The 14,434-nt window shown below is 50.0% G+C and overlaps 1 protein-coding gene across 1 annotated transcript in view; it reads left to right on the plus strand.

Moving 5' to 3' along the window:
• Positions 1–14,434, plus strand: part of MYO18B (myosin XVIIIB) — a 286,118-nt gene that overhangs the window by 95,995 nt on the left and 175,689 nt on the right. Inside the window, exons 19-22 of the mRNA XM_019663943.1 lie at positions 3,552–3,711; positions 6,617–6,800; positions 7,599–7,821; positions 11,915–12,024. Of these exons, the coding sequence (XP_019519488.1) occupies positions 3,552–3,711; positions 6,617–6,800; positions 7,599–7,821; positions 11,915–12,024 (677 nt within the window). The remainder of the gene's footprint in view (positions 1–3,551; positions 3,712–6,616; positions 6,801–7,598; positions 7,822–11,914; positions 12,025–14,434) is intronic.

Raw genomic sequence — 14,434 nt, forward strand, 5'->3', positions numbered from 1 at the left:
CTCATTTGTTTTTATTATTGTATTTATTTATTTATATGCTTTTAAATTATTTTTATTTTTCAGTCACAGTTGACATTCGATATTATTTTATATTAGTTTCAGGTGAACAGCATAATGGTTTGACATTTATTATATAATTTACGAAGTGATCCCCCTGAGGCGTCTAGTACAGAAATTAATTTTCTCACAGTTCTGGAGGCTGGAATGCCAAGATCAAGGTGTTCGCAGGTTGGATTTCACTCAGAGGCCTCTCTGCTTGGCTTGCACATGGCCGTCTTCTTCCTGTGTCTTTCCTCCGTGTGTGTCCGTATCCTATTCTCTTGTAACCAGTCATAAATTACTCCCAGAGAGCTTGGCTCTGAAAGCAGCTGACCTGGAGCCGACTTCTCCACCAGGCACAGGAGGGACAGTACCTGGGGCCTGGGGCGCTTTTAGGGCCCGTGAAAATATTTTTATTTCGGTTAAAATGCAGAAGAAAAGCAAAGAACTTTTTGGTCAAATACAATGTTTTAATATATATATATATATATATATATATATATATACATATATATATATATATATGCATTAGTGACTGGCGGAGATAAGGTCTTTAAAGAGGCCACTAAGGTTAAGTGAGGTCATGGGGGCGGGTCCTAATTGAAGATGACTGGTGTCCTTATAAAAAGAGATTATAACCCCTTCTCCCTTGCATTCCTGTCTTCCTTCCCCTACTTTCCTCTGCTCCATGGCAGCCTTCCCCATGGGGCCTCAGGCATTTGTCCTCACGGAAGGTCAGCTCTGCGAGGGCAGGGGCCTGTCTGGTCACCTCCGTATCCATAGCACCTAGAGCAGGGCTGACACAGTGAGGAGTGCAATGAGTCAGGAGACAGACTAGATGAATACGTGAAAACCCAGTGGTCCAGAATTGGATGAAATAGATTCCTCAAATGCAATGTTTTCTAGATCTTGACTTTTGGGCAAAAGAGACAAAAAATAGGGTCGGAAGCAGATGGTGTCTTGTAGGGAGTGGATGGCACAGGAGGGGACTCAGCTAGATTTGTGGCTCCCTCTTATTTTCCTGTGAGGCCCAATGGTGCCAATCCCAGACACCCCCAGCAGGACGCTGGAAGGCTCTCAGTTCCCAGGGGCATCCACTGAGACTGACACACTAACTCAGACATTTTGGTTAAAAAAAAAAAAAATGAAGAAAATATCTTTTGTCTCTAGGGCTTCCTGATTAGCTCTGAGTTAATGAGTTCAATCAAGCAGACAGGTAGGGCTTTCTGGCTAACCCAGGGTTCACTATCCATTACCTCTCAGCTAAGGTACATTTGTTGGACGGTGGGCCCAGGACAGGGCTGGGGGCAGCCCTCACGGAGGAGCCTGGGCCCAGTGGACAGTCAGGTACTGGCATTCACATCGCAGCCATCGGGGGTGGATGCCCGGGGCACAGGGGCCTGGAGAAACCCCTACCCCAGTCTGGGGAGTCAGGCTGCTGGGGGTGGGGGTGACGGTGTTGACGCCACGTCTTACAGGCGTTTCAGGGACTCCTGAAAGCAAAAGCAGCCTGTGAGATGCTTGGATGAGCAAAGCTGTGGTGGGAAACCAACTCTAGGAGAAAGGGGAGGGTGAGGGCAGTGAGCAGGCCTGTGTCCTGGGAGCTGTTTTCCAGGTGGTTCTTGGGAAACGTGGTACCTCCATGTACTGGGCCGCTATCCTGGACAGAGACAGGCTTTGAGATCAGCAGGCCTGTGTTCTCATCTTGTCTCTGGGCCGACCGCTATGAAGCTTTAGCTAAGCTGTCTCAACTCCCTAAACCTCAGTGTCACCTCGTAGAAACCAGCCCAGTGACGCTCACATCACAGACCAGAGTGGGGGTGGAATGACATCACGCATGGTAGCGTGTCCAGCAGAGGCTGGCTGGGCTTAGAATACATGAACGCATTTCCTTCTCTCCTGCCTTGGCCCCCTCCCACTCCCCAAATGCTGTTGGGGTCCGCATTCAGAGCCCAGCTCTGTGCTGGCTGCCGGACATAACAATGAATGAACATGGTCCCTGCCCTCCCATTGCTTGTAGCCCCGTGCAGGGAGGGAGCCATGCCGATACCTACAGCATTGTCCAGGCAGCGTGGACGTATGTGCCGGAGTGGGGCGTGCACTTTGTCGCCTTGCTTTTCTTGCCCACTGGGAGGGACTACACTGCTCTGACGGGCTCACGGGAGGCTCTTGAGGGAGGGATACTTCACTTAACTAGAAGTGTTCCTTGCTGCTAACTTCCGTTACCCAGAATGCAGAGGCGACCAGGAAGTGAGCATAAAGGACCTCCAACCAGCCAAACAGATGGCAGAACCTATGCCTTTTCCTCAGTAGCTGCCTGCAGACCCTCAGACTGCATTTATTTTGTACAGAATTCTGAGAAGGGCAGGTCCCTCGTTTCCTAGATCACTGCAGTGTACAGGTAGTAAGTTAGGATTTGGGGGAGGGACTCAGGAGCCTAGTGCATGCATGTTGGTATGTTGACAATAGAAGGATGGGGGAATGTAGAAAAATCATTCAGAATAGATGCGAACACCAAAACAATGCTACCACTCCTGATAATAATTGGTTTGAGAGAATCATTGCAATTAGAGTGACATAATCAGTGACCAGCAATTCATTCATTCATTCGTTGATTCATTCATTCGTTTGTTCATTCATTCCACAAGCGCTTCCAGACCCCATTCTTATGGCCAGGCATGATGTTGGGCACTGGGCATGAGGAGATAAACCCCTTGTAACTCCAGAAAACCAGCAAAAAATGTAAATGTAGGAAATGGCAGTGACACCCACTACAACTCACTGAGTGACAACTATGTGCCAGGCGCTCCACTGAAATATTTTACACACATTATCTCCTTTGAGCCTTATGCCACCCTGGGAGGTATGTATTATTTAATCATATTTTACAGAAAAGAAGACTGAGGCTCAGAGATTTAAGTGTCTTGGCCCCTGTCGTAGAGTAATAAGTAGTAGAGGCAGGATTTGAACTCAGGTCTTCACCAACTCCAAGTCCATTGGTTTCTCCCTCTTGGTCCCTTATGACGAAGTGTCGGCCAGCATATCCCAAGAGTAGGCTGTGCGGTTATTTGGTTGATGGCATTCAAGACGACTTTAGGTGGCACATGAATAAATATTTTCAAAATATTTAATAATTATTTATTTCCATGAATACTAGAAAATAAATGCAGCTTGCGCCCCAAACCTGCAATATCATGCTTCTTTATAAATGAATGTATCTGTACAAGTGTGAGTCAAGTTAAGAAAAACATTAATAACAACTCAGGCGATATATGGGTCTGGTAAAAATCATGAAGATTGTATACATGGCAAAAACAGGTATCCTGGATTTAAGAAAGCAAGGAGGAATAGAATCCACGTTGGGAATAATGCACACAAATGCCCAAAGCAGAAGTGTGGGTCCCCAGAATTGTCAGCTTTCGCTAACCTGGAAACAGGTTAAAATGGAAAAAGTGTGTTTTGGGTGATGCCCCTGCTGGGCCCCAACACTCAGGCGCTGTGCCTACTTTCAGGGACCTCTGCCCTTCGGTCGTGTGAGCAGCCCCTCCAGTGTGAGGTTTTCCACCAGAGGGGACAGGATCCCGTGCGCTATGACCTCACGGGCTGGCTCCACAGGGCCAAGCCCAACCTCTCGGCGCTGGACGCCCCCCAGGTCCTGCAGCAGTCGAAAAGGTGAGTGCAGCCAGGGCTGGGGATGGGCCAGGGGCATTTGGGGCACGGCTATTCCTTTTCCACTGGGGGCCATGCAGTTACAACAACCCAGCGAGTGAGGGCCGGTTTGGGAACCCGTCCCTAAGAACCGTTAACTCAAATCGGAGCTGTGCAATGTCTCCCTGGGGCCAGCGTGAGTTCAGCTGAGGAGAAGAACTGGTCTTTTGGAGAGGTGGAACACAGGCTTAAAAGCTGTGACTTCTGGTCTTGGCTCTTTGCCTTTCATTAAGTGTCTGAGAGATGATGTGACTGGAACAACTTTTATGGACAGCCTAGAACGAGGGGGTTGTAAAACCGAAGTGATAATGTTTCAGAGCATTAAAAAAAAGCTCACAGCATCCCCTGACTGCTCTTTTCAGAAGTGTTGGCAGGGATGGCAGCAATCACTGCCTTTGGTTCAGAGAGGTGCTGGGAAATGTGCACATGCGCATGTGCACGTCTTCCCAAGTTCAACGCTGCCATCCTGCAGAGGCGGAGCTTGGAGACAAGACGAGAAGCTGAGGCCACCAGGGAGGTGCTGGGGGTGTGAGAGTGGGGAAGGAACATTTACCGACCACTCACTCTGTGCCTGGCATCAGGAGAAATGCTTCATAAGTATCTTATTAATCCTTACAGCAACACTGTATCTGTAGCCCCATTTTAAAGATGATACAACTGAGGCCCCAGGAAGTAAAGTGACTTGCCTTTGATCACACAGCAAAATAGTGGCAGGGTGGCGATACAACTTGGCTAAGTGATCCTTGGGGTTCTCAGGCCACGTGGTCAGAGTTGATTGGAGACCTGCATGCAGCAGGGCTCCCAGCTATACAGCTCCAGAAAAGAGACCAAGTCAGTGGACGGGGCAAAAGGAAGTTAACAAGCACACAGAGGACCGCATAAGGAAAGCCAGCGGACCTGGGTCAAGTCTGAGCCCTGCCACCTGTTACCTGGGTGACTGGGCACCTTCCCTCCCATTTTTTTTTCTTTTTCCACCATAAACTAAGGGTTTTGGGCGAGGCTGCAAGATCTGGTGGATATGGCACAACTTTGGAGTCAGGCAAACGTTCAGATTCTGCTTTTGCCTTTTTTCAAGCGGAACGACCTAGGCCTCGGTTTCATAATCTGAGAAGCAGGAGTGATGATGCCATGCTGACATGTCTGATGGGAGCTGGCTTTTTAAGGAGCCTGGTTCATAGCAGGCCCTCAGCACACGTCTTGTGGTCTTGGAAATTCCCTGTCTGCTCTAGAAGTCTGTGGCTCCAGCTGGGTGAGGGGGGTAGGGTTAGAAAAGGGTGAGGCAAACCTTTATTAACCAGATGGCCTGGGGAGTGAGGGACGTTCTGGGGAGAAGGGACAGCATGTGCAAAGTCCAGGCTCACAGGGTGAAAGAGTGGCAGGCTTGGGAGTACATCCCACCCGGATGTCTTGCATGCTCGCGAGGCAAGCATTGGTGGTTTTTGAGAGCAAACAGTGCTTTTTTTTTTTTTTTAAATTGGGGAACAGTGTGTTTTTTTCCAGGACCCATCAGCTCCAAGTCAAGTGGTTTTCTTCAATCTAGTTGTGGAGGGCGCAGCTCAGTGGCCCATGTGGGGATTGAACCGGCAACCTTGGTGTTATGAGCCTGCACTCTAACCACCTGAGCTAACCGGCCGCCCCAAACAGTGCTTTTTGTTAGCTGTGGTGTTCTGTAGCCAAGAGCTCCAGGTTCACCAGAACTGCTCGCTTACTTTTCTGATTCCTGGGCCCCACGCAGCCTCTCTAGGGGAGGGCCCTGGGGACTTCTTTTGCTGACAAAGTCCCCGGGAAACAGTTCTTAGGCATGCTCAAGTTTTGGTCAAACCCTTTTGCTTTATATATCACTAGCTGAGGCCCAAAGAGGACACGTGACTAATCCAATGTCGTGTGTCCAATGTCGTGTGACCAGGGGGTGGTGCCCATACCCCCCAGAGCCCTGTTCTCTACTTTCAGGGATCCTGTTTCTGGGGGGCTCCCCTAAACCTCTCCCAAGATTTTTTATTTCAATGAGAATGTATTCAAGCCATTGTTAACCTTTGTGCTGGCCCATTGTTAATCTTTGTGCTAGCATTTAAGCACTTGAAATACCTTTGAGTCAGTCACTTGAGACTCACTTCCTTCATAGTTTGGATAGTCCCGTTAGACATAGAGAAGGATGGGTAACGGGCTGGGGCCGGAGGTGTGGTCTGGACTTACAGGGAGTGAAGGGGGATGCTCATATGCTTCCATTGGAGGGGGTGGGGCCGGTGGGACCTGGGAGGCATGAGGCCTTCTCTGGGTCCCAACCCCATCCTGCGGCACAGCAGAGTCTGCCCAGTTTTCTTAATCCTCTTTTGCCCAAAACAGCAGGCAGGCCAGCTCAGGTTTATGACAGCAGACACTTACGGGGCACTGGCCCTGCTCGCTAGCCTGAGTACCTGTGCATTACAGGAGTGCTGAGGGGGGTCCTCTCTGCTGCTCGGCGTCTGGCTGGGCATTTCATTGACAGGTTCTGAAACTGACTGTTCAGCCTGTGAGTCATTGACTCTTGCATGAAACATATAGTAAGCAGCCACTCTGTACTGGACCTGTTCTGGGGGTAGCAGAGATCATTTGTCCCTGTAAGAAAGGACAGGCTTCCTAGAATTCCCACAGGTATGTAAGTGACAAGAATAACCGGTAGAAGGAGAGATGTCCGGTAGGGAGCGAGGCACGGAGAAAGGAGCTGGCATTTGTCACAAAGCCGAGGCTCTTCTGGTGGAAAGCACGGGGAATGAAGTTCAGATGTGTGATTCCACGGGAATGTTCGGGAAACGGGTCAGCAGGAAGCAAGGTGGACCCATTTCCCATGAGCCCCCTGCAGCGCCGCTTTCTTTCCCCTCCGACCTGCCAGGGAGGAGCTGAGGAGCCTGTTTCAGGCCCGGGCCAAGCTGCCCCCCGTGTGCTGGGCTGTGGCAGGCCTCGAGGGCACCTCCCAGCAGGCGCTGCGGAGAAGCCGCGCCGTGAGAAGGGCCTTTGCCAGTGGCTTTGCATCGGTGAAGAGGAAAGCCCCGTGCTCCCAGGTCAAGCTGCAGATGGTGAGTGGCTACCCCGTCCCCACGGAGTCATGACCTTCACTGCCACGTGCCCCTCCCCTCCTCCGTCATCCCCAGTGAGCCCGGAGAGGCAGGCGTCACCCCACACTCTACAGACGAGGAAACTGGGGCTCGGAATAGCAAAGAGACGGCCATGCTGGAAAGCGGCTGGCCCAAGTCAGAGGCCAGAGCTCTGGCTTTTCGGCACTGACTTGAGGGGCTTCAGGAAGTTTGCAGGAACCACAGTTGTCCTTGTGACCAAGGGGACAGATGTCGTAGCCAGACCAGGCCTGCCTGGTTTCCTCACCTCTCAAATGCCTTCATTTTCACCCCCCGGCCTCCTTGGGGGAAGGCAACAGACCCCAGCACCGTATGTAACTATGTCCCCTAAACACAGTCACCCAGTAACATATGAGAAGCTTTGGTCGGTGATCAGGATGGGCCCAAAGGGTGGATGTGGGAAGAATACGTTTTGAAAAAATGCTCATAGCATATTCTCTGGAAAAATCCCACAGGCTAGGTCCTGGCTTGTAGTTCACCTCTTCTGCTAGTGATGTGAGTGAGCTTGGGCCGCTCGCTTGCCTTCTCCATGCCTCAGTTTCCCTATCTGTTATAACTAGGGCTGTTATAAAGGCCCCTTATTTCTCATGAGTCCAAATTAGATAGGAGGTCTTTGGTGTAAGATATAGGGGCCCCCAAAGATGCCCAAGCCAGGCGGAATGTATGTTTGGAGAATGTCCAGACCCCTGTCTGTCTCACCCTGAGGCAGCTGGCCATGATCCCGCGCCCTCTCCTTCTTAGGATGCATTGACCAGCGTGATCAGACGGTCTCAGTTACACTTCATCCACTGCCTGGTGCCAAGCTCAGTGGTGGAGAACAGGGGCGTGCAGCCGGCTCCCACCCCACAACAGCCTGGCGGGGACAAGCCTGGGGCAGTCGGACCCCTGCCCTTAGACATCCCGGCACTGAGGGTCCAGCTTGCAGGCTCCTACATCCTGGAGGCACTACGTCTGCACCGGGCAGGTAAGAGGCAGCCCTGTGAGGTGGAAGTTGTGATAACCCCCATTTTACAGATGAGGAAACTGAGGCTCAGAGAGGTGAAAGGACTTGCTCAAGGTCACACAGTTGGGACATGGCAGAGCCTGGATATGAACCTAGTTCCCTTTGGGTTCAAAGCCTATCTTCTTCCCTGAATTAGTTGTGTGCTCCTGGAAAGCTAAGGCTGTGTCCTACTCATCTTCCTTTTCACAAAAAATATCTAAGGAGCTTCTTCCTTGGCGGGGGGTGGGGGTGGGGGTGGGGGCGGTTGACAAACTGCGGCTCGCGAGCCACATGCGGCTCTCTGGGTACGTTCAGTCTCAAAAGTTTGCCGACCCGTGGAAGAGCCAATCCTGTCCCTCACAACAATTTAAAAATTATTCGAGAGCCATAAATATATTTTTACAAATTAGTAAAATTTAAAGTAATATTATAAAAGAAACTATGATAATTTTATTTTCATTTTTAATTGTACTTCAGAGCCACATGTACGCACCCAAAGAGCCGCGTGTGGCTCATGAGCTGCAGTTTGCTGACCCCTGGCGGCTCTTCCGTCTCAAAAGTTTGCCGGCCCCTGGGATAAAGGGTGGAATTCCCACAATGAGTAATATTTTGGTCTTTAAGATGCTCAGCCTGGTTTGGGAGATGAGTGTGGAAACAGGCGATGATAATGTGACATGACAAGAGCGTGCATCACATGGGGACTCAGGAAGTACCCGGATGCCTGGAGGCGAAAGCTCTGTGCTCTCACTGGGGAGACTGAGAAAGCCTCCTAGGGCAGGTCGCGTCTTACTTGGGTCTTAAAATAAGCAGCTCCCCTCTGGGGGTTGAGAGGGAGAGGGAATACTAGGCAGAAGGATCAGCATAGTCAAAGGCAGGGAAGCATGGAAGAGCCTGGGTTTTCAGGGAACAGGGTTTAAAGTGAGTGGGGGGCTTGTGGGAGATGAGGTGGCTGGATCTGGGAAGGCTGTGAGTTGTTCTTTGGAAGTTTGGTTTTCTCCAGGTCTAGCTGAGGAGATGATGAGGTGGGAGTGGGACAAAGGGATTTTAGTCAGAGGCATGATGCCTTCAGGCCTGTATTTTAGAAAGCAAGCGTGCACCCGAGGTTCCCACCCTTAGCCCATCTAATGGGTTGGACTTGATCTGAATCCTACTGATTCTTTTCTGCCTCTCACACCCTGGGGGCCACCAGGGTTTCCTTCTCTGACAGTTAGCAATGCCTCTCTGCAGAAGATGGGATGGCTGGAGGGTGGGCACCCGTTTGTTTAACATCTCTGTGGTCGCTGACTCCCAGTTTGTGTTTGCTGCCCCCCATCTCCTCCCACCGTGTTCATACTGAAACCATGGGCACCAGGTATTTGACGGAGAAGCTGGGAGTAGCTGCAGGCAAAGATGAGACCCTTGCTCCCCTGAGTGCCTCATTGATTCTCTCTCCTGCCTGCACAACCCCAGGCGGAGGGAGACAGATAATGTCACAGGGGGAGAGCACGAGAGAGTTGGTCACAGCTGGCAGCAGATCGATTCTGCCTGGCTGACTGGCAGGAAGCACGGGGCCATTGCAGGCGGAGGGGCCTGCCTGCGAAAGCCCCTGTGTGCACGCTCGGGTCAGCATGTCCCCTTCCGTGGGCCTTGTGTCCTCACTGCAGTATCTGCTGTCTGCATCCTCAGCAGGGCCCAACGTGGTCAGGAGGAGTTTCCCAACTAAGTGAAGGGTGTACGTTTTGTGCTACAACTTTCAAATGTCTGCCTTTCAGACCTGGTTCATCTCCTCCCTTTTTCCTGCTTCAAGTTGTTTCTGTCTTTCTCCTACCATGTAAGAAATATTGATAGGCACACATAGGCACAGACACATATATAAAATATGTAGGGTTTTGAATTCGTGCATATATAACATATATATATATATAATACATATCACATGCATATCTAATGCATACATATCTATGCTATTTATTGAGTACCTATGATATGTTAGGAACATCACACATACTAACTGACATAATACTCACCAAGCCCTTAGCACAGCCGCTGGAGCATAATAGATGCTCATTAAACATGGCGTGCGGTACATCCTGGTAGGTAAAGCTCAGACTCTGGAGCGAGTCAGCCTGGGCTTGACTGGCTGACACTGGCAAGTCCTTACATCAGGCCTCCTTTCTTGCTCTTATAATAGCTCAGATCTCAGAGAGCTATTGAGGGTTTGACGAGCGAATAATGTAGTAACACTTAGAACGGTGCTGGGACATGGGAAAGCACTCAATACATGTTGGTTTCTTTTACTCTAACCATCATCAGATTTAATCCTGGTAGGGACCCTGTGATGGTAGATCTTGTTATGCTCATCTGGCAAGTGAAGAAATTGAATCTCAAAGAGTTGGGGTCATTTGTCCCCAATCAGAGGCAGAAATGGGATGGGAACCCAGTGAAGTCTGACCCAAAAGGGCAGACTTTTAACGTCCCCCTGTCTCTGTGCGGTCTCATCCTTTGAACCTGACTGGAGGCTGTCCTCTTCCTTCAGGAAGCCTTCCTGGATTCACCACCCTCCTGCACTGTCACTCTTCTTCCTCATGGTTTATGCATTTGGCTTATTGTGAAGCCAAGTCGCAAAACTGGAGTGAGATTTCACCAGACCGTCTCCCATCTGGCCACTTGAGGATTTTTTGTTTTGTTTTGTTTTGTTTTTTAGGCAACTGAGACTCTACCATACCCCTTATATCAGGACAAAGTCCAAACCTTAAGGCTTGAAATTTGAGTTCAAGTTCCTTTGGGGCCCATTCCCTGCTCATCTTTTTTTTTTTTTTTAAGATTTTATTGGGGAATTGGGGAAGGGAACAGCTAAGTTGTTGTCTCTCAGTCTTAGTTGTGGAGGGTGCAGCTAGCTCAGCTCCAAGTCCAGTCACCATCCGGCCTCCCATCGGCAGCTCGTGGCCACTCAGCTCAAGGTGTGTGTTCAATCTTAGTTGCATGTGGGCGTAAACATTATCCTATGTGGGAGTCTAGCTGGCAACCTTGTTGTTAGGAGCACATGCTCTCACCAGCTGAGCCATCCTGCCACCTGTTGGCAGCTCAGTGGCAGTGCAGCTCGGGCACAGCTCACTGGCCCATGTGGGAGTCGAACCAGCAACCCTGTTGCTTAAGAGCTCGTGCTGTTAACCAGCTGAGCCACCGGCCGCCCCCCCCCCCTGCTCATCTTGGGCCCGTTATGGTCTACTCTCCCCTGGGTTAGTTACTGTCATTGTCTGGGGTTTGAATCACAGCTGGAAAAGTTACCATCTGTGTGACTTTGGGTTAGGTGACTTGAACTCTCTGGGCCTCAATCTCCACATCTATAAAATAGGTATAATAGGCCCCAGAATGTCTGTAACACAAGGAAGTTGTTATCTCAGTGTCGTAACGTACGTAAGCACCCAGTAACTGTTAGCTGTTGCTATGACTATAGAACAAGCCTTAGACTTCCGTGCTGTAACTCCCTCTGCTTAGATGTCCCCTCCATACTAAACCCTCTGACAAACTCTTATAGCTCCTTCAAAGGCTGGTTCTAATGTCACCTTCTTTTGGTAGCTTTCCAGCTGCCTCTTCCCAGTTTGCACACAGAAGCGTTCAGCTGTGTTCATTCTACGTGTTAGATTTAAAAGAACCCTTCAATACTTTCCAACGCAGCATTTCCCTATGCAGTCTGTGAGTGGTAATAAGTATTAGGACTAAAGAAATTTCTTTTCCATGTTCAAACAGGTTTGGGAAAAACTCTGGGTTAAGCAAAGCTAATCAGGCCTCTTCCCTGCAGAGGTCCTCAGAGCCTTTGGCATCAATGTTGACACGATACTGTGACCTCCAAAGAGGCAGATGAGAGCATTTTAAAGGGTCCCCAACCTGGCAGTGGAGTGGTTTATAAGGTTCATGTTCAGCAGAACACATTTGTGAAATGCTGCTTGAATCTAATCTCTTTAGTTAGCAAGTGGGGAAACTGAGGCCCCGAGAAGTGAGTCTGTATCCCAAGTTAGTAGCAAGGCTGGGAGTGAGGCCCTGGGCTGGTCTCACCTGCACTCCTGTTCTCCTCCTGCCCGCTCCCACCCCCCAGGCCACGCGGACCACATGGGGATCACTCAGTTCCGCAGGCGTTTCCAGGCACTGGACCCCCTGCTCACGAAGAAGCTCACGTTGGTCACCGAAGGAATAGACGAGAGGAAGGTACGTAGAGCTGGGTGCCAGAGTGGGTGCCGGCCCTGGGGGCTTCTGTTCCATAGGGGATTGCCCCAGGGGGACGCTGGACCAGCTGGGATCGGAGAGTCAGGTCTTGGGGGCAAAGATGAGGGTGAGGCTTGGCCAGACCCCTGCTCTAGACTTCACCCCCTGCCATGTCACTGAGGACACTGTCCATCCCAGAATGGCCCTTCTGATACCCCGTGTGAGGAAGTACAAGAAAAGAATTAGAGTGAGAAGGAGAGCAGGTCCCAGCTGGAAGGGGCCCGGCCAGGAAGATGAGAAGCCATCATTTCCAGAGGGAGTTCCACTCAGCACCAGCACCCTGAGATAGTCTAGGAAAAGAGGGCTTCCCAGTCCAAAATGTTGAGGGAGCATTTCCTGCTAGGGCCCCATCTTATAGAATTAATTACAAGGAACCATCCCCCTAGCTGCCCCCTCTGCCCAGAGCACTCTTTCCTCCAACCTCTGCATGGTCGGTGTCGTCTTGCTATTCAGATCCTGCCTCCAATGTTACTCTCTGTCACATCACCTTGTTTTAATGTTTGTGTAGCATTTATCCGCATGTGAAATTATGTAGATCCCTTGTGTGTTTTCTGACTCATGGCAAGCCCTCAATCAATTTTCTGTTGAATGAATGAATGAACGAACGAACACACATCCCTAACCTTGTATTTCTGCCCTTGGGTGTCTCCTATTTCGAACACTACTGTAAACCTTCCATAAATGTTTCCATTGAGAATGGCCACCAGCTGATGAATGATTACCGAGCTCTTCAGAATTTGCAAAAAATCCTATTGTATCCTCACAGCAGCCCTGCAAAGCAAGAGCTACTCTGGCCCTTTTACAAATGAGGAAACAGTCTCATAGAGATGAAATGATTTCCCAGAGGCCACCCAGCCAGGCAGTGTGTGTTTGGTCCCTGAATCCAAGTTTCTGATTCCAGGGAGGGTAGTTTGGAGAGCATGGGCTCCAGAGTCAAACAGATCAGCAGTCGACTCCCAGCTCGGGCTGTGTGAACAGAAGAAAGCTGCTTCATCTTTCTGCCTCAGTTTCCTCATCTGTAAAGGGAGAGCAATACTCACGCTTACCTTAAGGGGGGGTTTTGAGGATTACACGTCGTAGTATAGTTGATACGCTCCACACACACCCTGGCACACAGGAAGGGCCCAGCACATGTGAGCTCCTGTTATCAGCATCGTCAGCACCCATGTGAGCACCAGCATCAGCATCTTCTTTGAAGGCCAGAACGGTGGCAACCAAGCCACATGGACTCCCTTCACAACCATGTTGAAACCTCCTCTCTGGGGAAATGTGCCCATGTGTACTTGAGATCATTAGCCCATGAATCCTCCATCAATGAGTCACAAGGATGGAAGAGTAAACAGAGTCACAATCATGGATCCTTTCTTGGCTCTTCTCTGCAACAGGGACCATGGCACGTGCACCTCTTGAAGATAAGGTAGCGCCGTCTTGGTGGCCCTCCTAACTCACCGTGGGGAGGGGACATTAGACCCAGCTTTGTGTGGTTCCGGGCTATCGCCTCTCTGAGTGACAGCCCATTTTGGAAGCCATAAAACTCTGCCTGGCTTAGCGCCACCAACCACCGTGTACCAATCTTCATTTGGGGTTCCTTATCCTTGGTCCCCCCCAACTTGATCTTTGTTCAGAGCATTTGGAATGGAGCCCATCGAAAGGGTCTTGGGCTCCTGGGCAGTTGCCCATAGCGGCGAAATGGGGTGCGGGGGAGTTTTCTGCAGTGGCAGTGGGTGTAGCATATGGAGGCATTTCTATTCTGGACGACTCAGCAGTTCTCTGCTGTCGCCAAACCCAAACCACCTCCATACACATGGTGGAGGCCTCGGAAAATGGAAAATTACAAGTGGAATGGACCTGGTGGGGAGTTTTTTCACTGCTGCTTCTTATCCTTTTTTTATTTGCTCACAAATTTCATTTGCTGCAGCATAGGATTTTGGTAGCAACAAAAGGAAACACCGTCCTGCCTCTTATGAAAAAGCCGATAAATATTCATTTGCCAGGCGATGTGATAGGTCATGAATTATACATGAACGTGTGCTCAGGTGGGTAAACTGTCAGCCTGTGTGTGTAAAGCAGTTAAGACCTCAGGATTTAAGAAGACAAGTTTGACAGCCAGAAAAGGTCAATATTATCATTAGACAATAGATGGCAGCAAAGGGAATTCATTGTCAGGGTGTAAAATGGGCCCTGGCGAGGTCCCCCGCCCATGCACCTAATATGTGACTCCTAAACATTGTTTTTTTTTATTATTATTTCATGCCAAGACTATTTCCCAGTGCAGTGCTCTCATCTGGTGGGGGTACTTGCTGGGTATTTTGTGTTCCTGAAACAAAAATAGCACATGCCTTTTACCACATGT

Source organism: Hipposideros armiger, unplaced genomic scaffold, assembly GCF_001890085.2.
Source record: "Hipposideros armiger isolate ML-2016 unplaced genomic scaffold, ASM189008v1 scaffold_411, whole genome shotgun sequence".
NCBI classification, from domain to species: Eukaryota; Metazoa; Chordata; class Mammalia; order Chiroptera; family Hipposideridae; genus Hipposideros; species Hipposideros armiger.